The sequence below is a fragment of the Oncorhynchus mykiss genome, chromosome 14, assembly GCF_013265735.2.
Source record: "Oncorhynchus mykiss isolate Arlee chromosome 14, USDA_OmykA_1.1, whole genome shotgun sequence".
Classification (NCBI taxonomy): Eukaryota; Metazoa; Chordata; class Actinopteri; order Salmoniformes; family Salmonidae; genus Oncorhynchus; species Oncorhynchus mykiss.
The window spans coordinates 4022850-4050788 of NC_048578.1; the positions used below are offsets into that span (position 1 = coordinate 4022850).

A 27939-nucleotide genomic window follows, 5' to 3' on the forward strand; every position below is an offset into this window, starting at 1 on the left:
AGCCGTCCTAGCGCTCTCTCCGAGCTTGGATAGAAATATGTTGTGCATAAAACCATTCTAATAATGCCAATTAATACAGTCAGTCCACCCTCAAAACACTAGCTTGCTAGGGATTGTTTCATTATGCAGTGTACTATCTATAGCTATATACCAGATTTAGCTGCCATTTATAAACTGTTTATACAAATGACACATCAAATAGCCTAACAATGAGGGGGAAAAGTAAATAAATTCAGCCACTATTTATTGTTGAGCTCAGCGGGTTTTGTCTGGCTAATAGCCTACACAAATGGCCTGCGATATTCAAGGTCAATTAAATGAAATCCAACTTGAGAGACTCCCCTGGTCTCTTGGAGTCCTCCTTTATTGTGAGTAAATGTATTCACCACGGCCTGTAGGTCCAGGTTGCAGGCCCAACTGTTTCCTATACTGAGTATTGCCAACCCAGACAGTCTTTCCTGAGACGTTGTGAATTATATGTCCATTGCGATGCACACAATTTAAACTTAGCGTGGGAATGATATACACTTAGGGAAGATATACCAGAGACCCGGGACTGTTCATACTGCAACCAAACAACTCAAAAGCCAGTTCACCAGCATGAAGGAAATCGTAAACCTCTTTTTTTTGTTCAAGCCATCAAAAACTGTTGCCCGCTAAAGGTGATCATCTGTTTGCATCTGCCAATTTATTAGCTGTTCAGAATATCGACGGCCTGTCCCCAGAGCTTCCTGTACAGTTCATATCTTTCTGTAACGTGTTGATGCCGGCAATTAAAGACAACGAAAGGCTCAAGTAAGGATGTCACAGAACTGCTCTATATGAAGCACCCCTCCCTTCTGCCCAGCTTCCCTGATGTTGCTACGGCAACCAAGCTGTTTTTACCATCCCTCTCTACCTGTCGCTTCTGCGGAGAGGTCGTTTTCTAGACTAAAACTCATAAAGAACTACCTATGGAATTATTAGGCTCTCGGATTGATAAGCGCTTTTGACCACCAGCAAGCTGGCTCCACTCATTGCACTCTCATAGCCTTGACCGCGGCATTTGTTCACCGATATCCCCTCATACTATCCATCAGTTGAATTGTTTATTTTTCAAGGCCTGGGGCACTTTTAGCTTCCTAGTACACATGGAAATTAAACATGTTTATTAATGACTTAAAAAAATAAAAAATGTCTTTGTCATTATGGACTATTGTGTGTAGATTGATTAGTAAACCAATTTCATACTTTTTTGGAATAAGGCTGGAAAAAGTCAAGAGGTCTGAATACTTTCTGAAGGCATTGTATATATGAAAAGTCTGTAAATAGTATTTTTGTTGTCCATTTCCAATATATAAGTCATTTTTATTATTATTACATTCAATTCAAAGTAAAAAAAATCTTATGTTGTTCTTGTCTATAACTGTTCTGTACTTTGTCATGTTATTTGTATGTTTTATGTGGACCCCAGGAAGAGTAGCTGCTGCATGTGTAGTAGCTAATGGAGATCCTAATCAACTAAACTGAACAAAACAAAACGTTTTGTATCTACCAACAAGCTGTGCCCCGTCCGGTTCTCATTGGCTCAGAAGCAGACCTCCAATGTCTTTGTAGCTTGTATTTATCTAAATATGTCTTTGGAGTAAATCACAAAGCTGTCTGGCCTCCAGAAACTGGCTGAGTGCAGCCCTATTTTGGAAGACATTTGGCTTGCATTCTGGGAGAGCTTCATTTCTCTGAAAACAATCAGAGGGCCCAATGGCTGAGCTGCGTGCCAGGGCTCCATGGTTTATGCATTCGGGACGTATTGAATTATTAGGCAGATATCGGAGGCAGGAGGAGCATTGTGGTCAGGCAGTACACAGCCACACTGTTTGCCAGCTTAAGAGCTTTAAAGAGAAACACTGATACTGGGTGCTACCGTAGCCTACATGCATGTCTGTTCTGCAGGCCTTGGTTTAAAGCACCGTGCTTTAACACAGAGAAGAAGACTAGGAAAAAGCTCAATCTGCTGCTTCTGTGTTTTCGCTAAATCAGTCCTCGTCCAACAGGCGTGAGAAACTAAATGTGCGGGAGAGTTATTTGTTTCTAGCAAATATGGCGTCCCGTGAAAACCAAACAAACTGGAACTGGAGCCAAAGTGATGGGAAAACAGCAGAACGATTCCTGACACGATAACAAACTGTGGGCAAACGATAGCAGAGTTTGGAAGGGGCTGGGGGGAGAGGGGGGTGGTTGGGAGTATGGAGTGGGGATGTAGCTGGCCCATGCCCAGATTCTAGCACCGAGCAGGCATCCAACTACTTCTTCTTCTGGCAGAATCAATCACAGTGAGTTACCACCACTACACTGCTGGCCATAGCATTCAGACAGGCTAACTACTCTACTCACTAATGGATAATTGCTCACCAAGATTGAAGGGAGGACTCTCAATTGACTAGAGGGGTGGGGGATAAGAAAACATTGTGCATTACGCCCTCCATGCGCACCAATCACATACAACCTGAGCAAGCCTTTGGCAGGGAGTGGTTGAGTCCCATGGGTATTGCTGGCTGAAATATCCTGCGTTCAAACACCACAACATGGGGGCCTGACGACCGACCAGCCAGTCAGGAGGAAGTGGAGTTAATACGAGGGGCCTAATCCCAGTCACCATTAATAAACAGCAGCAGGCATCTTCATGGCCTCCCTCTAGTTCTTCATTTGCTTTCCATTAGCCATCAGGTTGAATACTAGAGGGGCAGTCAGTGAATAGGAGGAGGAGGATAGAGATATAGAACAGAGAGAGAAATAGAAAGAGAGGGACAGAAATCCCCTGCTAGATAGAGAGCTATCCTTGCAGAGAGAGAGAGAGAGAGAGAGAGAGAGAGAGAGAGAGAGAGAGAGAGAGAGAGAGAGAGAGAGAGGCCCCTGCTTCCTTGGCCCACACAGACAGTGCTCTGCAGAGAGAGAGAGAGAGAGAGAGAGAGAGAGAGAGAGAGAGAGAGAGGCCCCTGCTTCCTTGGCCCACACATACAGTGCTCTGCAGAGAGAGAGAGAGGAGCTGCAGTCTCAGCCCTGTAACTCTAACCGCATTCCTTCCAAGCAGAGTGGGCCTGCACAGGGAGCGCTGACCACAAACGCCCCAGCCAGCAGCCCAGTGGCTCCATCATGATCATCCATGATCCATGATCCATCCCACCGACCCAGGCCAGGCCCAGGCTAGCCTCCCACCCCCAACCCTAACCTCCACCAACTCTGGGGCACCAGGCTCCAGCCCTCCTACCCCACCACCACCACCACAACCCTCACTGTCCATGGCCCCATCAGCCAATACCTGAGCCTGCCTGTGGATGTAGCTGTGAGGCAGTCTGCTCGGTCACCCCTGTCTCCAGCTCATCTATTATGCATTTGTTTGCATGATGGCACATTCACATCAAAGTCCCCCGGACCGACGGGACAGACCACGTTTCTTTTCTTTTCACTTCCTCTCCCTCGGTCTTGACTCTTGCAGCTAAGTTAACGGATGCAACCATTACCTTTCTCTGACCTGACCCAAAGCAGCAGAATGTTTCCTGGAACGCTGGCTAGTGCGAAGGGCGAGGGCAAGACTCACATCAAATAAACCTGTTGGACTGTGATGCGCTGCGTATGCTTTCTACAGCTGCCTCAGCCTGGCCGGCGCGAGCAGGGTCTTTAATACCAGGGTTAGGGGTTAGGCAATTCATATCACACTACCATAACAGATAATAACCAAGTATGACAGGGAGAGGTCATGAACCCCTCGTAAACCACCTCTCGCTCCGACCAGATTAGGAGAGCCTTCATTACAGGATAGTTTAGACATAGCAAAACGTCATCGAATAAAGAACTCAAACCAACTTTGGGGGAAACTTCAGACACTATAATTTAAATTTGCTGATGGGAAAAGGATAAGAAACAGAGAGATTTACAGTATTCGCTTTGTCCATTCTTTCCACTCCTTAGAAACTGTCTGGGATTGTAAAGAATGCCTTATTAACCTCTGATAAATAAATACAAAAAAAATCCTAAATTCATTGCCAATAATGCTTTTATGTTGGAGCAGCATAGGGAGGAGAGGAAATTAAACTGTCATTCTCAACAAGTGTTTCTGAGACAGCATCGATAGCCCGGAGGAGAAACACAAACTGCTGTTGAATTGGCAGCGGAGAGTCTCGTTTCTTTAAACAGAGCCATGACTGCTGTCGTCAAACGCGGATCAAGTCTTCACCGCTACATGGAGCCGCACAGTGTGAACAAATAGGCTGTGAATTCATCTCTGGAGTAATCTCCAAAACAATGAAGGGAACAAAGACAATTTTGAAAGAGATTAACGTATTATTTGGCAGTTCCAATCTCTCTGTTTTCCTAATGGAAACATTTCACAGTAGAAAAAAAAAAAAAAATACACTAAACCCAAGTTAATAGAGCCCCAACGCTGCCCCAAAGTAAACACTAGTAAAGTTCAGGGCCGGTTGTCGGTTCCACACAGGGCGAACCTGAGTACGAGTGTTTCTCTGAGGACCGGCTCTAGTCCTCCCTGACAGCAAAGCTAACGGCTGCGGTGTGACCAGGCCAGGCATTCAAAGGGCTCGGCGAAATGGATATTCGGGAATAAAAATTCTGCAGTTACCCCCTCCGGTCCCAGGAAAACATTCCCCCTAGCACACCTTCACCTCAAGGACAGGAGTACAGAGCCGGGCTGTGTCACCTTACACCTAGCAGGGATCCGCAACCCAAATAAAAGCCCAACATCTGGGGGGGTTAAAGAATAATAACACGATGACTGTCCCTGCACTGACCGCAAACCTCCTCTCCTCTTCAAACTGTATGGGAAGCTAAATATTTGAGCGGAAACCCCCGTCCGAGACAATGATTGAAATTAAAACAGTGGGGAAGTTGACTTTGTTTCCCGGCGATCAGATATCAAAAGAGAAGTAGCATTGTGACTTACAGGCGGCCAAGCTTGGGTGTGGACTGGAACAGCAGCTCTGGGAGAACCTGCAGCTTGTTCCGGTTCAGACGCCTGGAGAGAGAGAGAGAGAGAGAGGGAGAGAAAGGGGGAGAGAAGAGAGAAAGGGGGAGAGAGAGAGAGAGAGAGAGAGAGAGAGAGAGAGAGAGAGAGAGGGAGAGAAAGAGAGAGGGAGAGAGAGAGAGAGGGGGAGAGGAGAGAGAGAGAGAGAGAGAGAGAGAGAGAGAGAGAGAGAGAGAGAGAGAGAGAGAGAGAGTAAGAGAGGGAGAGGGGGAGAGGAGAGAGAGCGCAAGGGAAGGGCGAAAGCATCAGTCTGGTCAAATAAGCGCTGTTTGATGAGGCATTCAGACATTTGACTATGTGAAATGAATAGAGTACAGTTTGGGCTGTGTTGGTGTGTAGTGTAGTGTGAGAGAGACACAGAGAGACAGACTTAGGGAACATTTGAGGGCTGAAACATACGCCAACATCAAGCGCCATTGTGTTGTGGTACAGCAGGGAACAGAGATCGATGAGAAGGCCGGCGAAATATAAACGAAACACAGACGCTCCAATCAATCAATCAGATTAGAACCTCCGAAGTGGGATGACCCTTTGTTCGCGGAACAGGAAGACTGGGATAAGCCAATGGCAGCGCCCTGGGTCAAGAGTTCACAGATGGGCTAAAGCGGGTGACTTCCTATGAAGACGGGCATAGGTTATCAGGCTCTGAAGTCATCTGAAGCCTTTAAAGGCCATTATCACTGTGGTGAGCCTCTACAGGCTAACATGGGGGGGGATGGGGTTCAGGATGCTAGGCCTTATCATGGCACCAAAGCCTTTTTCTGAGACAGGGGGTCACAGGGCACAGCTGAGGTATGTGGAGGAAGACGGGGGAGGTTCTCAGGATGTCATGAAAGAAGCCCTCAGAGCTTGATCACTCTCCCTCTGTCTCCCTCTGTCCTCATCCATCCCTGGCCTGCACAGCCGGATGGAGAGACTAAAGGCTTACCTAACACCTAGCCAGCTAGCATATCTACTTTCCACGCTGTTACGCCACAAATCATTACAGCTCAAAGCAAAGGCCTCAATCTCTGACCTGACCTCAATGAGAAACACAACATTAGGGAGAAGATCAACTGTCACATACGTTGTCAAGCCTGGAATACTCCTATAAGACACATTTGATGTACCACTTGACAGCACTGACTTTGATCTAATCGAAGTAAATCTGATCTGTTTTGATACTTTCCTCCACTGATTCCTTAGCTCCATTTCAGCAAAGGTCAACTCCCTCACCCCATTACTTTATTCTACTGACATACATTTCCCTCAGAGAGAGAGCGATAACATGACTGGAGATATGTTCCCATGGCCCTGTCTACGATCTCTGTCAGTGTGATCCCTGTCACGTTACACCGCGGTACTAACGCCCACCTGTCCCAGAGCCAGGGTCATAAAGCGAGAGGTCTATGTGTGCACTGCGCGCCCGTGCCATACAAACAGCACCCTGACCGCCCAAGTCACACATGGGCTCCAGTCAACAGGGCAGGAGTGTCAGTGCGTAGTCTGCGGACATAGGACCCTTCACTCAGACCCTGGTTCCTTCCCAGCCGAATTCCAGAGCGGTGTGAAAAGCGGATGGGCCGGCAGAATAACATCCAGGCAGAGTGAGTTCCTGGCAGGATAGGAAGAGGCTGTGACAGAAAGGGGACTTGGCTAGGAGATCTGGGAGATGGTCTGCCCAGGTACTAACGCACATTCGACAGGCGGACTTGGACCCTCGTCATGGCTGGCAAGCCTGGCATGCATGGGTTTGGTTTAGTTACCAGTGTGTGGTCAGCCAGCTACTTCCAGACCGAAACAAACCCAATGACACAGACAAGGTCAGCAAGCCAAATGTCTAGGTTATTCACTTGGACATCAGAAGCAGTTCCCTTCATGTTGTTTTGACCGAGTAGTCAGTTTCACGTCAGAGTGTTAATGTTCACACTCAGGAGTGATGTGGAGGCATGCTTCAACCGTGTCAAGGAGCAGGTGAGAGAGTCACCCACCTTGACTTTTAAATGTAGGTAATCTATATCGTCCTTACCTAAATATGCCTTTTTGAGTGCTTCTGAGAGTGCATATATGGTATACACACACACACACACACACACACGCAACGCACACAGACAAAACAAACACACACACTTAAGCACACAGAAACAGTGTAAATACCCAAACGTGGTATTAGGGGTGAAAAGTTTCTAGAGGGTGTCAGTCTGCTGCAGTGGCTGCTGGGTAGGGAAGTGAGGTCGTCTAGGGATACTTACAGTCTCTCTAGCTGTTTGAGGTCCTGGAACGCCCCCCTCTCAATCACTGTGATCTGGTTGTCCTCTAGGTGCCTGACAGAAAAGAGGGTGACAACATTATAGATCATGGGTTAAACGCAACATGGGGTAAAGCTACAGAACTCCTTTTAGAAGCAAGAACATGTACTCCTTTTCAAAGCAACACAGTGTACTCCTTTTAGAAACAAGACCATGTACTCCTTTTCATAGCAATACAATGTACTCCTTTTCAAAGCAATACAATGTACTCCTTTTAGAAACAAGACCATGTACTCCTTTTCAAAGCAATACAATGTACTCCTTTTAGAAACAAGACCATGTACTCCTTTTCAAAGCAATACAATGTACTCCTTTTCAAAGCAATACAGTGTACTCCTTTTAGAAACAAGACCATGTACTCCTTTTAGAAACAAGACCATGTACTCCTTTTAGAAACAAGACCATGTACTCCTTTTAGAAACAAGACCATGTACTATAACTGCAGGGTTTTCCTTTGAGGTCTAAATGGGTATTCCTTACTTTAGCCTGTCGAGTGTCTACCCTCTGCTCTGGGAACATCATGTCATGTTTCAGGATCCCTAAGGTTTTCCAGATGCCTTACAAAGGCAGAACATCTCCATCTCCATGGATATGCTGTTTATATTTGTGTCTCTGGATATTAGGGCCAATCTGGAGTGACATATCTGAGAAGCACATGAATCGCAGAGTGACTGATACTCATGGCGGCTTGATACAACCAAGGCCATAAGCAGAAAGTGGAAACGCGAGACAGAAAACATTCTCTGCTTCTCATGTGGAATTCCGGTCTTTTGGCAGGAGGCTCTCAGTTATAAATTGTCTTTTAAGCAAATGTTTATACATGTGACTGCTTTACTGCTATCAATACATGTTTTTGTCATATCCGTTTGTCAGGGGGAGATGACACAGTTGGCCTCATCATAAGAGAAATATTCAGAGGCAATTTGTGAAGAATACCGCAGGTTTCCAGACTAACCCATTGGCCTAGCCAAAAGCCAGCAGCTCTAATACCCGTGGATTGGTCTCAGATGGAGCTAGTTAGGCAAAGACCAAAATGTTTAGCCCAAAATAATTGCCTTATTTGGTTAATAAAAGACGAATCCTATACCTTGGATGATGATCTGATATATAAATCCGGTTCCCACAAACGAGGGATCAAACTCTCGCTGGTTTATTTATCGACATTTAAGTAAATATTCTCTGAACCCACCAGATGGGGTTGTGTGTATCGTGTAGTATAATAGTATTGTTTTCATATGGTTTATGTGGTCCATTATCCATATGGAACATAGGCCAGCAACTACACTATCATGAGGGGCAAGCCAGCAGTGAAAAAGGACCTACAGTAATGTGCTCATCAGCCCAAAACGAAGGGACCAAGGGAATCCCTTAAATGTATGTGTGTGGGTGTGTGTGTGTACTCAGATGTCGTTCCCAAGACTTCTACATCCACATGGTTTGGAGTAGGGAAATGTCACTGGCTGACTGCTGTTAATAATGAGCCACATAAAGAAAAAGGTAGCCGGACCCGGCTGACAGTACTGCAGGACAGACCCTGCTTATTACCACTCCTTGGGTGCTTTCGATTGCCGGTTATTTTTGTCTCCACGCCATCCTTTTACACGCCCTTGTTCAGGAGGTAAACAGCACCAAGACGTCGTTAGATTACAGTCATTAGCTCAGCACGCGGTCACACGTGCTCAAGCTCTCTCTTCGGGCAAGAGAGGGGAGGAAGGAGCCCGTCGAGTCAATTGGTGCAACTCCAAACCGATGAGTGTCAAATACTTTCCTTTGTGTATCATCATTGTGATAGCCGTGAGAGGAGTTGGAGGGAAGTTATACTACAGTTGGGTTTTACTGCATGTCATTAGCCAGGTAAAACGTACCAACGCTATGCTTTTTAACCTTGTAAATATTGTGCAATTATGACATTTTGCTCCCATGATTCCACATTTCCATTTGCTTAGTTATTTCCAATGGCTCGTAATCGTGGGATTTTAGACAGCTACTTATAGGTTAAACATAAACATGGTAAATTCAAAATGACTTACTTAATCACTATAACCTGTTTCTTTCCTAATGACTATAACCAATGTTTCTCCCTTAATGACACAAATGCATTAAACAAAGCAACATGGGTCCAAATTTAGCAACCTGGGTCCAAATTTAGCAACCTAAGTCCAAATTTAGTTAGGATTTTTATGCAGTGAGAAAATTGAGACATGGATTTTTAAACCTTGAGACAATTGAGACATGGATTTTTAACCCTTGAGACAATTGAGACATGGATTTTTAAACCTTGAGACAATTGAGACATGGATTTTTAAACCTTGAGACAATTGAGACATGGATTTTTAAACCTTGAGACAATTGAGACATGGATTTTTAAACCTTGAGACAATTGAGACATGGATTTTTAAACCTTGAGACAATTGGGACATGGATTTTTAAACCTTGAGACAATTGAGACATGGATTTTTAAACCTTGAGACAATTAAGACATGGATTTTTAAACCTTGAGACAATTGAGACATGGATTTTTAAACCTTGAGACAATTGAGACATGGATTTTTAAACCTTGAGACAATTGAGACATGGATTTTTAAACCTTGAGACAATTGAGACATGGATTTTTAAACCTTGAGACAATTGAGACATGGATTTTTAAACCTTGAGACAATTGAGACATGGATTTTTAAACCTTGAGACAATTGAGACATGGATTTTTAAACCTTGAGACAATTGGGACATTGATTTTTAAACCTTGAGACAATTGAGACATGGATTTTAAACCTTGAGACAATTGAGACATGGATTTTTTAACCTTGAGACAATTGAGACATGGATTTTTAAACCTTGAGACAATTGAGACATGGATTTTTAAACCTTGAGGCAATTGAGACATGGATTGAGCGTCATTCAGACGGTGAATGTGCAAGACAAAAGATTTAAGTGCCTTTGAACGGGGCATGGTAATGTGTTTTTCACCCTCAACAGTTTCCCGTGTGTATCAAGAATGGTCCACCACCTAAAGGACATCCAGTCAACTTGTCACAACTGTGGGATGCATTGGAGTCAACATTGGGGGGGTGGGGGGTGCAACTCAAAATTAGGAAGGTGTTATTCATGTTTTGTACCTTCAGTGTATATCAACGTTATATCAAATTTGGTCTTATTATCATGCTTATTTGTGAAGGACGGAGAGAATGCTTACAGAACTCGCAGGTTCTTGATGCCAGAAAAGTCAACTTTAGTGATCCTGGTGATGTTATTCCTGTCCAAGTCCCTGAAAGGAGAGAGAGAGAGAGAGAGAGTGAGAGAGAGAGAGAGAGAGAGATATGTTAGAACGATAATCACACATCATCATAATCAGGGTCAGTCTATCAGTTCTCTATCCACGCTTGTGAACATGGGATGGTAATGCAGAGGTTCCCTGGCCGCGGCCTAAGCAGCACACTGCTCTGCTCTGTGGAGATAATGGCGGGGCACGGTGGCTGTGAAGTGGTGTGCTGGGTGTCCTTCACGCTGTGAAAGATTGCCCCTGAGGTGTGGAGAAGAGCACCTTCTCTTCAGTCTCTCTCTGCCTTGTGGCCCCTACCTAAGACACCGGGGGCCAAGTCCTTTCATCCCAGAGACTTTGTACCTGACTACCTTACTGGGCAAAGAGGAGCCATCCAGGACTCTCTGAGTGGCCCCACACTCTGCTCATATCTCAAACACACTGGCGCCAACAGGTAAGATGCTAGAGTGCTCACCTGTGTGTGTGTATGTGTGTGTGTGTGTGTGTGTGTGTGTGTGTGTGTGTGTGTGTGTGTGTGTGTGTGTGTGTGTGTGTGTGTGTGTGTGTGTGCGTGTGTGTGTGTGTGTGTGTGCGTGTGTGTTTGCTCACTCATGGAAATCCACATACCATTGTGTGGGGATCATAGGCCTGCCTGTAACGATGTCAGTGTGTATTGTATACAGTCCATACTGACAGCATGAATGTAGGACAAGAGAATGAGAATGACAAAGGCCTCGAACAAATATACATTGATGTTACTTCTGATTTGATCAATTTTTCTCTCTGGAGCCAAAAGCTTATCTTGCTTGCAGACTGTTACTCCGATTGAACTACTTCTCAGAATGTACGACACAAAGGAAGAATTAGGGAAGAAAAAACACACACATTAAATACACACACACCCTTACACACACTCTTGCATGAGCACACGTAAGCACACACAGACACACACACACACACACACTCTCACACGCACACACTAGGGCTGGAAATGGCCAGGAACCTCACAATACGATATTATCACGATACTTAGATGCCGATACGATATGTGCTGCGATTCTCGCGATTCTCACGATTCTATATGTATTGCGAATTCATATTGCGATTTTATTGTGATTTGATGTTCCAAACATATTGCTCACTATATGTCTACTGCCGAGAGACAAGAGAGAGCGTGAGGAAATGAGTTTTGATCAGTCAGGGAAATATGTTGGCTCACTACTTAAAAAGAAGATGGAGAACAAGCTATACGATTACAAAGTGTTTTGCCGCAGGTACACCTGACTAGCGCTAGGTAACGCTACCTACAGTACTATTTAAAACATTTTCTAAATCAATATTTGAAGTCAAATATCGATATATTTTCCAAAAAGAATATTGCAATATGTAACTGTTTCGCTCTTCTACCCCATCGCTAACACGCACACGCACACACACACGGTCTCTTTGACGTGGGGCTCAGTGTATGTTTCTCATAATATAAATAAACATTTATAAATCTGATTTAAAGGCATATTGGATTTCAAAAGACTTCCCCAGCTCTGCACATAAAGAGCTCTAATGGGAGCCATATTGTGGCCTTAGAGAGGACAGGGGCCTGACTGCTGGTGAAGTCACCCTCCCATTCCTCTGCTCTTCTCTCTCACCCTCTCTCTGCTCTCTCTCTGCTCTTCTCTCTCACCCTCTCCCTGCTCTCTCTCTGCTCTTCTCTCTCACACTCTCCCTGCTCTTCGCTCACCCTCTCTCTGCTCTCCTCTCACCCTCTGCTCTTCTCTCTCACCCTCTCTCTGCTCTTCTCTCTCACACTCTCTCTGCTCTTCTCTCTCACACTCTCCCTGCTCTTCCCTCAGCCTCTCTCTGCTCTCCTCTCTCCCCCTCTCTCTGTTCTCTCTCACACTCTCTTACCCGCTCTCTGTTCCATCTCTCACTCTCGCTACTTTTTCCATCGCCCTCCTGTCCCTTACTCTCACTCTTTCAACTTCTCATTCTGACCCTCAACTCTCTGTCCCTCACTCACCCCTTCTCTCCCTGCCTCTCGGTCCCACACAACACTATCTCGCTCCCCTTCTCTAACCCAGCGTTCTTCCTCCCTCGCACTACAATCTCTCCTCTCTTATCTCTATCCTTCACTGTTCCCAGTAACTGTTACATTGTGGAAAACATGTTTCACCAGGGAATATAATCAGGCATCGCTACTCAAAGAAGTCAATTAAACAGGCTTTTAGAACGCTGTGATCTGGTAGGGGTCAGCAATCGACAAGCGGCTTTTGTGCACCCTGCTGCCCATTGTATGTTTTCATTTGTGTGAGGGATAAGGTGGCAATCCAAACAGCAGGTGTTCAGGGCCTCACAATGCCCACCCCCAGGCCACCCCACCCACTCAAGGCCTTTAAACCACTGAACCAACTAGTCTGGCACAGAAGCTGACAGAGTGTTTTACTTTACCTCGGGCGAAATCACTTACAAGAGCACTTTATTGATGCATCGACCGACCGGACAAGAAAATACATTTATTTTGGCCCAGGAACATTATGTTGCACAAATGACATATCGGGTGACACGTAACGAAAAGGCCCCCAAAGCCCCTTCAAATCCATGGGAGAAGAATTTTTACAAAAACACATAAACAATCTCTCTTTTCTCCATCTAACACTTTGCTTCACAATGTGCTTCCTGCTGTAATCTCCTGTTATTTTCCTTGAAGCTGAAGTCGCCTGGTCTTCCACAGCAGATGGAAGACCAGGCCACAGCAGGTATGCTCCACTTCCTTCTCAAAGCCTCTAAACCATGTTCGGAATCTTCATTGAGTTACTCCTCTCATGCTCAGAACTACACTATATATACAAAAGTATGTGGACACCCCTTCAAATTAGTGGATTCGGCCGTTTCAGCCCGACACGTTGCTGAAAGGTGTATAAAATTGAGCACACAGACATGCAATCTCCATAGACATTGGCAGTAGAATGGCCTTACTGAAGGGCTCAGTGACTTTCAACGTAGCATCGTCATACAGTGGGATGTCACCTTTCCAACAGTTCGTCAAATTTCTGCTCTGCTAGAGCTGCCCCAGTCAACAGTAAGTGCTGTTATTGTGAAGTGGAAACGTCTAGGAGCAACAACGGCTCAGCCATGAAGTGACACTTTTTCTCCATCCCTGACAAACACAGCTGATTAATCAAATTGCATTCTAAACTGAAGATCATGATTAGGCGATTATTGGAATCTGGTGTGTTAGCTGGGGCTTGGGCAAAATTTTGACACCAATCCGGCCCTCGAGGACTGGAATTGCCCACTCCTGCTAGCGGGTAAAAATCATCTGTCCTTGGTTGCAACACTAACTACTGAGTTCCAAACTGCCTCTGGAAGCAACGTCAGCACAAGAACTGTTAGTCGGGAGCTTCATGAAATGGGTTTCAGTGGAAACGCGTTCTCTGGAGTGATGAAACATGCTTCAACATCTGGCTGACTGACACATCTGGGTTTGGCAGATACCAGGAGAACGCTACCTGCCTGAGTGCAGAGTGTCAACTGTAAAGTTTGGTGGGGGAGGAATAACGGAGCTGTTTTTCGTGGTTCGGGCCAGGCCCCTTATTTCAAGTGAAAGAAATCTTAACGCTACAACATACAATGACATTCTAGACAATTCTGTGCTTCCAACTTGAGGCAACAGTTTGGGGAAGGCCCTATCCTGTTTCAGCATGACAATGCCTCCGTGCACAAAGCAAGGTCCATACACAAATGGTTTGTCGAGATCGGTGTGAAAGAACTTCACTGGCCTGCGTAGAGCCCAGACCTTAAACCTATCGAACACCTTTGGGATGAATTGGAAGGCCAACTGCGAGCCAGGCCTAATCGCCCAACATCAGTGCTCGACCTCGCTAATGCTCTTGTGGCTGAATGGAAGCAAGTCCCCGCAGTAATGTTCCAACATCTTATGGAAAGGTCATTGTCCTGTTGGAAGGTGAACCTTCACCCCAGTCTGAGGTCCTGAGTTCTCTGGAGAAGGTTTTTCCTCAAGAATCTCTCTGTACTATGCTCCGTTCATCTTGCCACCACCATGCTTCACCGTAGCGAATCTTCTTTCTCATGGCCTGAGAGACCTTTAGGTGCTTTTTGGCAAACTCCAAGCGGGCAATCACGTGCCTTTTACTGAAAAGTGGCTTCCGTTTGGCCACTCTACCATAAAGGCCTTATTGGTGGAGTGCTGCAGAGATGGTTGTCCTTCTGGAAGGTACTCCAATGTCCACAGAGGAATTCTGGAGCTCTCTCAGAGTGGACATTGGGTTCTTGGCCTCCCTGACCAAGGCCCTTCTCCCCCGATTGCTCAGTCTGGCTAGCTCTAGGAAGAGTCTTGGTGGTTCCAAACTTCTTCCATTTAAGAATGAGGGAGGCCACTGTGTTTTTGCAGACCTTCAATGCTACAGACATTTTTTGGGACCCTTCCCCAGATCTGTGCCTCGACACAATCCTATCTCGGATCTCTATGGAAAATTCCTTCGACCTCATGGCTTGGTTTTGCTCTGACATGTATTGTCAACTATGTGACCTCAAGTTGTAGAAACATCACCAGGATGATCAATGGAAACAGGATGCACCTGAGCTCAATTTTGAGGCTCTTGCAAACGGTTTGAATACTTATGTAAATAAGATATTTTGTTTTTGCTTCTTTATATATTTGCAAAAAATATATAAAAACCTGTTTTTGCTTTGTCATTATGTGGTATTTTGTGTAAACGGACGAGAAAAAAATATGAATTGAATACATTTTTGAATAAGGCTGTAACATAACGTGTTACACATTTCCAAATGTGGAAAAAGTGAAGGGGTCTGAATACTTTCTGAATGCAATGTGTTTATGTAAGCTGCCATTTCATTTGATAGAACATTATAATGTCTTTCCTTTACATTGTATTAGGACGAATGTGGACAGAACTGATGAGAACATTCCTTCCTCAAGCACTTACATGACCATATTACACGGAACAGTTTACAAGTAATGTGAGATCTGCAATTAACATAGCAGACATTTTAAAGTTATCATGTTCTCGTTGGAATGTTCACTGATTTATGTAACTACACAGATCTGCACAGGCCATTGAATGATGGCTACCATCACAAATATTTCCAGATCACACACAAATGAGAAGACATTTGAGACTTTACTGCAGCTGATGCAATGCTTTTCTAAGGCTCTTATCGGGATATTGGTGGTTTCCAGGGTGGAACGTGGCCCATTGCTCCCTCCTTCCCCTCCTACCGCAGTCCTCCCTTTTTTTCCAGCACATTCAAGCTCTTCCCTCTTCCCAGTCCTGTGTGTTTTCCTGTTGGAAAGACACTTCATTTCCACTTGTGACAGATCAAATAGGGAGGTTTGTAACTCAATCACGAGTCTGTGGAATCAAATATTCTCTTTCTGCCTTCCTTTCATCTCCTCCACAAGGGTCTGGATGCAACACATTCAGTGCCTTGCAAAATAATTCACCCCCCTTGGCGTTTTTCATTGCATAATAACCTGTCATTTAAATTGATTTTTATTTGGATTTCAGGTAATGGACAGACACAAAATAGTCCAAATTGGTGAAGTGAAATTAACATTTTTTTTTAATATATATATTTTTTAAATGTAAAACTGAAAAGTGGTGGGTGCATATCTATTCACACCCTTTGCTATGAAGCCCCTAAATAAGATCGGGTGCAACCAATTACCTTCAGAAGTCACATAATTCGTTAAAAACAGTCCACCTGTGTGCAATCTAAGTGTCACATGATCTGTCACATGATCTCAGTATATATACACCTGTTCTGAAAGGCCCCAGAGTCTGCAACACCACTAAGCAAGGGGCACCACCAAGCAAGTGGCACCATGAAGACCAAGGAGCTCTCCAAACCTGCCAAGATAGGGCCACCCACCAAAACTCACGGACCATGCAAGGAGGTCATTAATCAGAGAGGCAAAAAAGAGACCAAAGATAACCCTGAAGGAGCTACAAAGCTCCACAGTGGAGATTGGAGCATCTGTCCATAGGACCACTTTAAGCCGTACACTCCACAGAGCTGGGCTTTATGGAAGAAAGGCCAGAAAAAAGCCATTGCTTAAAGAAAATAATTAGCAAACACGTTTGGTGTTCGCCAAAAGGCATGTGGGAGACTCCCAAACATATGGAAGAAGGTATTCTGGTCAGATGAGACTAAAATGTAGCTTTTTGGCCATCAAGGAAAACACTATGTCTGGCGCAAATTCAACACCTTTCATCTCCCCGAGAATACAATCCCCACAGTGAAGCATGGTGGTGGTAGCATCATTTACATCAGCAGGGACTGGGAAACTGCTCATAATTTAAGGAATGATGGATGGCGCTAAATATAGGGAAATTCTTGAGGGAAACCTGTTTCAGTCTTCCAGAGATTTAAGACTGGGACGGAGGTTCACCTTCCAGCAGGACAATGACCCTAAGCATACTGCTAAAGCAACACTCGAGTGGTTTAAAGGGAAACGTTTAAATGTTTTGGAATGGCCTAGTCAAAGCCCAGACCTCAATCCAATTGAGAATCTATGGTATGGCTTAAAGGTTGCTGTACTCCAGCGGAACCCATCCAACTTGAAGGAGCTGTAGCAGTTATGCCTTGAAGAATGGGCAAAAATCCCAGTGGCTAGATGTACCAAGTTTATAGAGACATACCCCAAGAAAATTGCAGCTGTAATTGATGCAAAAGGTGGCAAAGTATTGACTTTGGGGGGGTGAATAGCTATGCACGCTCAAGTTTTCTGTTTTTTTGTCTTATTTCTTGTTTGTTTCACAAGAAAAAATATGTTGCATCTTCAAAGTTGTAGGGATGTTGTGTAAATCAAATGATACAAACCCCCCAAAAATCAAGTTTAATTCCAGGTTGTAAGGCAACAAAATAGGAAAACTGGGGGTGAATACTTTCGCAAGCCACTGTACACACACGCTCACACCACTGGACACCAATGTTACTGCATTCATAGGGCGACAAATCAACCCTGACATCTCTGTGGAGAGTGCCCCTTCAAAACACATTATCATAGACACCAACATAACATGCAGGGTGACCATATTGAAAATACCCAAATTATGTGACAAAGGAATGATAATTGCGGGACATTCACAGGTCAGTGTACTCTACAGTACATTCATTTTTTTGGGGGGGCGGGGGTGTCCTCTCCAAGTTTAGCTGGAATTTAGACCAAAAGGATTTTACAAATGTGATTGGTTGATGATATGACATTGGCCTACGTGCCAAAATGTGGGACTATTCCACATAATCCGGGACATGTGGTCACCCTAATAGCGTGTGTATAGGCATAGTTCATGGATCACTTGAGCCTGGCAGACATCTTTAAACTACAGGTAGCTAGCTGCAATAAATTGTACACCGTCACCATTACTGCAAATAAACAGGACTCTGACCACTCTCAATACATTCAGGGAGGAGTCACACACACAAGAAGACGGGAAAGGAGATATACAGTGAGCTCTGAAAGTATTGGTACTGTAAAAAAAAAAGAGATTTTGTTTTGGCTCTGTACTCCAGCACTATGGATTTAAAATGATACAATGACTATGAGGTTAAAGTCAGCTTTCATTTGAGGATATTTTCATCCATATTGGGTGAACCGTTTAAAAATTACAGGACTTTTTGTGCATAGTCGTGAATAATGATGAGTGAGAAAGATGGACGCACGAATATCGTACCCCCAAGACACCATTTCAATAGGGGATATTTGGGGGTAGGATATTTGTGCTTCTGTAACTTTCGCACTCATCATTATTCACGATTCATTCAGGACTATCCGTAATCATGGTAACATCCAAATTAATGTAGAAGTGTTTAGAAATATATTAAATTCTTATTTACAATCAAATTGACTCCAAAATGTCACAATACATTATTTACAATTTCTATTGGGCACACAATTTTTATTTATTTTTATTTTACCTTTATTTAACCAGGCAAGTCAGTTAAGAACAAATTCTTATTTTCAATGACGGCCTGGGAACAGTGGGTTAACTGCCTGTTCAGGGGCAGAACGACAGATTTGTACCTTGTCAGCTCGGGGGTTTGAACTCACAACCTTCCGGTTACTAGTCCAACGCTCTAACCACTAGGCTACCCTGCCGCCCCATAAAAATAATCTGAAACACAACCAAAACAAACAACAAATGCATCCAACAAGTTTGTAGAGCCACAAGCTTGATGTAATCATTGCATGCTAAGAATATGGGACCAAACACTAAACTTTTAATAAACAAGTTCAGTTGTCTTAAAATGGGGGGGGGGGGGGGGGTACAAAAAGAGCTGTAATTTCTAAACGGTTCACCCGACCGATATGGATGAAAATACCCTCAAATTAAAGCTGACGGTATGCACTTTAACCCCATTGTATCATTTCAAATCCAAAGTGCTGGAGTACAGAGCCAAAACAACAACAACAAATGTCACACTCCCAATACTTTTGGAGCTCACTGTAACCTAGCGGTCATGCTCACCTAGTACTTCCTAATCCTAACATATGCCACATCACATTTCAGACGAAGAACTGCTCTGTATTTACAAAAATAACAGACACCACTTCATCACTGGCCTGACGATGACTCAGCCATGGAATGTTAACGCTATTCGCTCTGTGAACAAAGATGACCAAAGAAGATGACAGCAACAATCTGTGCCATTTTCCATTGTTTATGAGGCAGCGTTAGCGGGATAGGTTACATTTCACTGGGACTTTTGTTTTCTAAATATTTTCTTTACCGCACTGCCTGGATGAGTTCCCAGCTGAAGGACACCCACTTCAGACTATGCTCAGCCGACAAAAATGATTTAGATTTTTTTCTCATTGCCACTGTTTACTTTCACAATCGTTTATTTTCAAGGCCTGACAGGCAGGCAGGCAGCTCGAACATCCCAGCATACCTGAGTCAGTCTTTGCAGTTTGTACAGTACATGACTCCTTAGATTACATCTGTACAGCGGACTTCAGAGGTGACAGGGCCACTTTTAACGCTTCTGTGTGAAAGTCGATCTGACAGACGCCGGAGCAGCCCAGGGCTTGAGGTGCAGGAGACACACAGCATATGTAAACCAAGGAAGATGGAAGAAGCCAAGGAGGAAGAGAAGAAAGCAGCCAACACACAAACAGAGGAAAAAAATGAGGTACACTGCCAGAGATTTAAACAAGCGGGGACAGTGATAAAACACACAAATAAATCACAAGATTCTCTCATGAACGCTGTCAAAGTAAGGAGTAAGGCGAGCAGTTTAACCAGACCCCCAGCGCTCCAGTATAGCGCTATGGAGAGGGTTGTTCAAACACCATTAAACAGAAACTTCACATGTCACTGCCTGGACATCCTGCCTCTCTTTGCGAACATTACCCCCAGATCTAGACGCCACATACAGTCACATTCTGATCAACTCACAGCACAGCACAGAGAGCATTCAGTGATTCCTGGCTCCATACATTGTTTACTGGGTTGCTAGCTGCAACGTAGTGTTTGGGGCCCTTACGCAGCTTACATCACAGTGACAAAGACACCGAAACATGCAGAGAGTTATCCATTTTTCTTAGATTGGGATAAACACTGTTTCACATGCAGCTAAGTTTAGCGAGAGCTGAGAATATAAATGATGGTCTGAGGGGACAAAGCAAATGGCCTTGATGTGTTGCTTTGGTGACAGAACCCCAACAACAAAAGACGGGCCTTGTTAACCTAAAATGGCCCCCAGGCTCACAGACTCTTACAGACGATCCAATCCAGTCTTGCATTAAAGCATGACACACACTTGGATGAGTTATGGACTTCTGTGTCCCTACATTTTGGACTTACCTATTCAAGGACATCATTCGTGACTTGGACCACTTTCTCAACAATCTGCAAAAAGTTTGCTCCTTCTCTCTGCCAGTTCTGGCCTTTTAAGTGCTGGCTGAAATAAAGCATCTCCAAATATTTTCCATGCCGGGTGATTTTTTTATAAGGTGGACGGCTGATATTTCCCAGTAGGCTAACGCTAGCTGAGCCTGCTGGCAGTACCAGCTGCTGGCTGCCTGGCAACTTCAACTCATTATCAGACAGTTCAACTAATACCTTAGACACACCAGTAGGATTGTCAAACGCTTGCCTTCCGACAGTACTCAGCACCTGAACAGAGAGTCTGCAGTCAATCTTTTTTGTGTTCAAACAGCAAAGACCTTGAAGTCGTCAGCCACTCAGCCTTGTTAAAATACTCCAGACCAGAAGGTGGCAATGCATGTCCGTGTGAGTTGCTTTATGATCTAGTCAACCTTAGCTAGCTAGCTGCATTAATGTTGCTATTGTTGTAGAAAGCTCTTGTTGATACTAGCCAGATGGCCACAGCTAGATAACTAGCTGTCAAAGAAAGAGTTTAATTCACTCTCCATAATCGCATACAGCCCATAGACACATGTTTAGCTAGCTTGCTAACGTTACCTAAATTGTTAGCATGATTCGCTAGCTAGCTGTTGTGCTAGCTAGGTAAAGTAAAGAGGCAGATAGAACAATGAGCCATATGTTTCACTGGATGTATGAATCTGATGCATCCGGTTGGCATTTCCACTCACCTCCAATTTTATTTTACTGCTTGCCTGAGTTACTTGACGTGGAATGGAGTTCTATATAGTTAAGGCTCTATGTAGTACTGTGTGCCTCCCACTGTCTGTTCTGGACTTGGGGACTGTGACTAGACCTCTGGTGGCATGTCTTGTGGGGTATGCATGGGTGTCTGACAGTGGTGGAAAAAGTACTCACTTGTCATACTTGAGTAAAAGTATAGATACCGTAATAGAAAGTTACAGAGTAAAATACTACTTGAGTAAAAGTATTTGGCTCTAAATATACTCAAGTATCAAAAGTAAAAGTATAAATATTTTCAAATTCCTTATATTAAGCAAAGCAGACGGCACCATTGAATTGTTTTTAAAATGTAGGGATAGCCAGGGGCACACTCCAACACTCAGACATCAGTTACAAATGTTGCATTTGTGTTTAGTGAGTCCGCCAGATCAGAGGCAGTAGGGATGACCACGTGTTCTCTTGATACGTGCGTGAATTGGATCATTTTCCTATCCTGCTAAGCATTTAAACTGTAACAAGTACTTTTGGGTGTCAAGGAAAATGTAGGTAGTAAAAAGTACATTATTTTCTTTAGGAATGTAGTGAAGTAAAAGTAAAAGTTGTCAAAAATATAAATAGTAAAGTAAAGTACAATACCCCAATAAACGACTTAAGTCGGAGTGTGGTGTCAGGAAAATAACCTCACACTCAACGTCAACAGAACAAAGGAGATGACCGTGGACTTCAGGAAACAGCAGAGGGAGCATCCCCCTATCCACATCGACGGGACAGTATTGGAGAAGGTGGAAAGTTTTAAGTTCCTCGGGGTACACATCACGGACAAACTGAAATGATCCACCCACACAGACAGCGTGGTGAAGAAGGCTGAAGAAATTTGGCTTGTCACCAAAAACACTCACTTTTACAGATGCACAATCTAGAGCATCCTGTCGGGCTGTATCACCGCCTGGTACGGCAACTGCTCTGCCCACAACCGTAAGGCTCTCCAGAGGGTAGTGAGGTCTGCACAACGCATCACCGGGGGCAAACTACCTGCCCTCCAGGACACCTACACCACCCAATGTCACAGGAAGGCCAAAATGATCATCAAGGACAGCAGCCATGCGAGCAACTGCCTGTTCACCCTGCTATCATCCAGAAGGCGAGGTCAGCACAGGTGCATCAAAGCTGGGACCGAGAGACTGAAAAACAGCTTCTATCTCAAGGCCATCAGACTGTTAAACAGCCATCACTAACATTGAGTGGCTGCTGCCAATATACTGACTCAATCTCTAGCCACTTTAAAAAGGTAAAATTGGATGTAATACATGTATCACTAGTCACTTTAAACAATGCCACTTTATACAATGTTTACATACCCTACATTACTCAACTCATATGTATATACTGTACTCTATACCATCTACTGCATCATGCCTATGCCGCACGGCCATCGTACTTATATGTACATATTCTTATTCATCCCTTTACACTTGTGTGTATAAGTTAGTTGTTGTGAAATTGTTAGATTACTTGTTAGATATTACTGCACAGTCGGAACTAGAACCACAAGCATTTCGCATTAACATCTGCTAACCATGTGGATGTGACTAATACAATTTGATTTGATTTAAGTAGTACTTTAAAGTATTTCTACTTAAGTACTTTATGCCACTGGTGTCTGAGAGGGGTGCTAGTAATTTAAACAGAAAGCTTGGTGCATTAAACATGCTAATAATTCTCAGAAATACAAGTAGTGATGAAGCCAATCTCTCCTCTACTTTGAGCCAGGAGATATTGACATATTATTAATGTTAGCTCTCCGTGTACATTTAAGGGCCAGTCGAGCTGCCCTGTTCTGGGCCAATTGTAATTTTCCTAAGTCCCTCTTTGACCACACGACTGGGCAGTAGTCCAGGTGTGACAAAACTAGGGCCTGTAGTACCTGCCTTGTTGATAGCATTGTTAAGGCAGAGCAGAGCTTTATTATGGACAGACCTTTCCCCATCTTAGCTGCTGTTGCATCAATATCTTTTGACCATGACAGTTTACAATCCAGGGTTACTCCAAGCAGTTTAGTCTCGTCAACTTGCTCAATTACCACATTATCCATTACAAGATTTAGTTGAGGTTTAGGGTTTTAGTGAATGGTTTGTCCCAAATACAATGCTTATAGATTTTTTTATTTTATATTTAGGACTAACTTATTTCTTGCCACTCATTCTGAAACTGACTGCAGCTCTTTGTTAAGTGTGGCAGTGATTTCACTTGCTGTGGTAGCTGACGTGTATAGCGTTCTATCTTTGGTTAGTCTTTGGTAAAGACACTGCATTTACTCTGGGCAGCCAGCTACAGACAGCTGCTTCGTGGAAACAAATCCATTGTGATTTTACTGTAATGTTACTAGCTACAGTTGCCAAAAAGCTAGCTTGGTAAATCATTTAGTGTTGTGTGCATTGTGCTGCACTTACCACTTTATTCGTTTGGCATGAAGTGTGTGCGATTGCCTTGCTCAGTTAGCAAGCTAACGTTAGCTAGCTAACTAACTAACTAATAAGCTAGTGCACATCAAACCTAACAAAAAAAATATTCTTCCAGCACAAATCAAATTAGCTAGATGTAAAATATGTAAAGACTTGCTCTAGGGGGAAAAAAATATTATGCATCTTATTTTAGCAAGAACAATTCTGATGAAAAGGGTGGATTACACTGGGAAAAGTGCCTTCATTTTTCCTTTTTGTTGTCACTCCTGTCGGCTCCCCCACGTGGAGGTTCATGCTCTCTGATTGGCTCAAAGTCAAGTTTTCAGCCACTGCCGTGCATTGTGATTCTACAAGTAGAAACGGCATTTTCGTCTGTACCAGGTCGGTACACAGCAGGTACATATTTTGTTATAGCAAAAGAAGGAATGGCCTCCTACGGTGATGAGTACCTATCGGCAGTCCATCGGCACTCAGATTCTCTGTGTGTTTCATGCTCAAGACACCAACTCTAGAAGATTCACTCACTGAACGCATGTCCTATAAAGTCTCACTACAAGACAAACTCAAGTTAAGCTTAAGTTCGTTCACCACCTAGGCAATGGATTTGGGATGTAGAGGCATCTAGTAACTTTGTAGTGTAGGCTACAAATGGTCTAGGATCATTTCATCCTCCCTTGTAGGTGTTGATTAGCAGTGTAATTGGGATGATGGATAGTTGAAGTGATGGTAACCGCATACTCATCGTTCTAAGCTGACAGACTCCCATTCTCCCACCCTGAGTGGTGATGGACTGTGGGTGCGGCTGGGCTGTAGTTCATCCATCATGGTCCCAGCACCAGCAGCTTGATAAGAGCCAGGAGCAGCATACAGTACATACTCATCAAGCACACCAGCAGCCTACACAGTTCCACATTGTTCGCAAAGTGTGAAGTCGTTGGAAAGCTGGGGAACTGTGAAAAACTCAACTGTAGAGATGATGGCATTCTTTACAAAAAAATATGAATGAGGTAGAAAGAGAGAAAAAGAGCAAGTGAGAGGGCAAGTGAGAGTGTGTGTGTTTGCTTGCCAAGGAGAATGAGTGAAAAGAAAGAAAGAAAGAGGTGTGAGTAATAGAGTAATAGCACAATTTCAAAGAATAAAATAGCTGTTAAAAATCATATTAATTTATTTATGTGAAGGAAGCAGTGTTATTGGAGGAGCAGTATCCCAACAGTGAAGTCATAGTACCCATTGCCCAGCATGGGGCAAGGGCTCAGTCATTAGAGCTAAATCAACACTCCAGGGTGTTCTGGGAAACCAAGCAGGGTGTGAATTGCACCCCAGAGTAGAAGCGCCTGTTCCACCTTGGCCACCATCGTTAAGCCCTCACAATCTTTCTGCTCAAACAAGATGCAAATGAGATAGATCTCAAGTGGTCCTGAGTAATGACAGAACAAAATTGATTGGGCTTCTACTTTGGTATTCTATAGGAGCTAGGCTGGCAATCCCCTTTGGAAAGCAGGAATGTTCAACAGACAGGTTTCCTCCTTTTATTACGTTAGCACTCAAACATCCTTCCTCAAAACAACTGTGAACAAAATATGAACATGTCTCATTGCTGCCTCCTATCAGCAACTGCAGTCAAACGTCCCATAGAACTTGACCAGCAACTAAATAAAGAAAATATATAAACTTTTTCCTTAAAGGGGACCCCCCAATCACACTTAGTATTATAATTTATTTTCTCAGTGTAAAATGTCTTGGGATTGCTCTCCCAAACACAACAGGTCTTACGGGGTCAACTAGCCTCTGGCTAATGCGAACACTGTTTGCTTTCATACCACTTCCAAGCAAAAATGATTGTGTTTTGTTGTTTCAGTGCCTCACATGTTTTGTAACCCCCAGGTCCCTAAGCTGCTTAGTTATGCTAGATAATAGGTCCCATCTCCTAGAATCACCAGAGGTGGAAAGACTGCATTTTCAGGGATGTCGGGACCCACTTCTCCATAGGGTTGCTATTTCATGCTGTCCCCTGGTTAATTTGGCAGAGGCTGACTGGACAGGAAAGAGAGCAAAGGCTTCAGGGTAGGCTATAGCCACAGATCAGACCTGAACTGCTGGCACTCCCTAAAAGTGCCATTGCATATGACACACTTCATGAAATGACAAACCTAGGCACATATTTTTTATTTTGACAATAATATAGGTGACTCACTCCTTTGTTGCAAAGGATGCTTTGATTTCTGAGTGAAGCTGTTACTCTTACTTTCTACCCCGTTATAATCAAGTAACGAGGGTTTATTATCAACAACTGATATGAGATATTTCCTATTTAAATATGAGGTAAAAGTATTCATCCACATATTTGACTGGTTTATTTTGTGTTCTAGAGGTATGGGTGTTTTGAGGGGATAAGGGCACCTCATTCTCTCCAGTATGCCCTTGAAGTCCTTCAGTCTTCATTAAGCCACGTCTGGTCTAATTGGTTCCCAATGTTACTAACTTTGACATATAGCCTACCTGTGCCTGGTTACTCATACAGGTTCCATACAGGCTCTGTTGAAATAAATAAAACGAAATGTACACAATGGCAACCGCCCTAATTAACAACATGTTTTATTGTCGTCTCTATTTTAAGATTGACATTACAAAACGATTATATGCTCATCTAAAGATTAGCTAAACATTTCAATCCGAAGACTCGTCAACATTTTGAGTGAAATCGATGTCTTACGCTCTCAAGATCATACAGCTTCAGCCGACCGGGGCACGCAGGCAAGGCAGGTGCCAGATGTGGCGCATCTTCATAGCTGTATCTATCACTGTTTGAAACCACAATCAACAGGCTCTGCATCTGACTACATTAACCACTCGTACATTAACCACTCACTCATAATCACCTAGGCTCTGAAAATAGAAATGGACACAAGAGCAGTGGAATGATGAAAGCTTTTCGGGTTACTTACAAACGCTCCGCGTTCCTAGGTATTCCTTTAGGCACCGTCCTGAAGCCTTGACCCTGGCAATCCACATGAGATCCAGAGCAACTGCATTTGTGAGGACATCCATTCACCGCGGCAGAGCACAGCAATCCGCACATCAGAACCCATATCCCCCAGTGATACGCCGTCCACTTCTCCTGCACAGTCGGTAGCATGGTATCCACGATGGCAAACAAAAACAACAGTCTTGAAAACTAAAAAAATAAATAAACACTGAATAAAAATGTATATAAAAGGAGGAATCCCCCAAAAGTAGATTCAACTTTCGTATTACAGGCAATAATAACTAGTTTAATTAAAGGCTGAAAGGTCCAGAAGCTAAGAATATGAGTAGATCAAATCAGCTTCTGAAAGTTGAGTAACTTCCCAAAGAAAATCGATGCGGTGTTGGGCTCATTCAAAGTCCCACTCGTGTTCTGCTGTTTCCTCACCATTGATACAAAACTAGAAATATTAGAGAATGAAAAAATCCTCTCAATCCAATTTCAAGACACTCTTCACCCGGATTCGTGTGCAATTTTACCTAAACAAATCTTAATCGGAACGTCTCCAAATTCTCAATTAAAAAAGTAAAATTGACAAAGAAAATAAGTACATAAAGTAACGTTTCAGATGTGATAACAATGGCTCAGTTCTTGCGGGAACAGCAGCTAGAAAGTATCACACAGTCCCATTCCAATTGATGCCTTTTTGAAACAAGAACTCGTAATCACAAAACTTCAGCAGAGCGCATGTAGGCTGGAGTCTGCGAGAAAACTCATACCTATTTCCAACCCCCAAATTCTCCACTTCAGATTCCTACTGGTTCGCACTGCGCTGATGTCACTAAAAGCAGAAAATAAGTTATTCGTCTAACTTTGTTTTAATGGCCCTCATCTGCTCTTTACATTCAGTAAGTGAAATAATAAAGAAAAGTACTTGGCATTTTGGAATAAGTTACACGCAATGAGTTTGCAATTGATGAGTTACATGGAAAACTTCAAGAATTTTAGAAGTTCAGAATTTAGGCATTAAAACACTGATGTGTTTAGAATCAGGCAATTATATTTTCCTCTATTTTACCTAGCGTGGTGGTATGATAGCCTAGTGCACAATTATAAATTAGGCTATTTGTGCCCAGAAACGGTGAATCTTGATTGATCGTTTCTAGTGTCAGGGTATTGTTCAAATTGAAGTGGACATGACAATGACAGATGCATTTAGAATGACTTGAGTGACAAGGGCAAGGACTCGGCTTAAAAAACAGTTGTTTAGTGGGCTATATAATACGTTGAAGGCGGCACACTGCAATAAAACAAAGATTGGTTGCCTACTTTCCC

General features: G+C 43.6%; 1 protein-coding gene across 2 annotated transcripts in view; it reads right to left on the reverse strand.

The window, feature by feature from the left end:
- The window catches only part of LOC110488577 (slit homolog 3 protein-like), a 210875-nt gene extending 183518 nt beyond the window's left edge, over window positions 1-27357 (reverse strand). For both annotated transcript variants that reach the window (XM_036942709.1, XM_036942708.1), the window contains exons 1-4: window positions 26585-27357; window positions 10499-10570; window positions 7249-7320; window positions 4937-5008 (exon numbers count right to left, since the gene is read on the reverse strand). In XM_036942709.1, coding sequence (XP_036798604.1) covers window positions 4937-5008; window positions 7249-7320; window positions 10499-10570; window positions 26585-26775 — 407 coding nt within the window. In that variant the 5' untranslated portion in view covers window positions 26776-27357. The remainder of the gene's footprint in view (window positions 1-4936; window positions 5009-7248; window positions 7321-10498; window positions 10571-26584) is intronic.
- Between the last annotated feature and the right edge of the window lie 582 nt (window positions 27358-27939).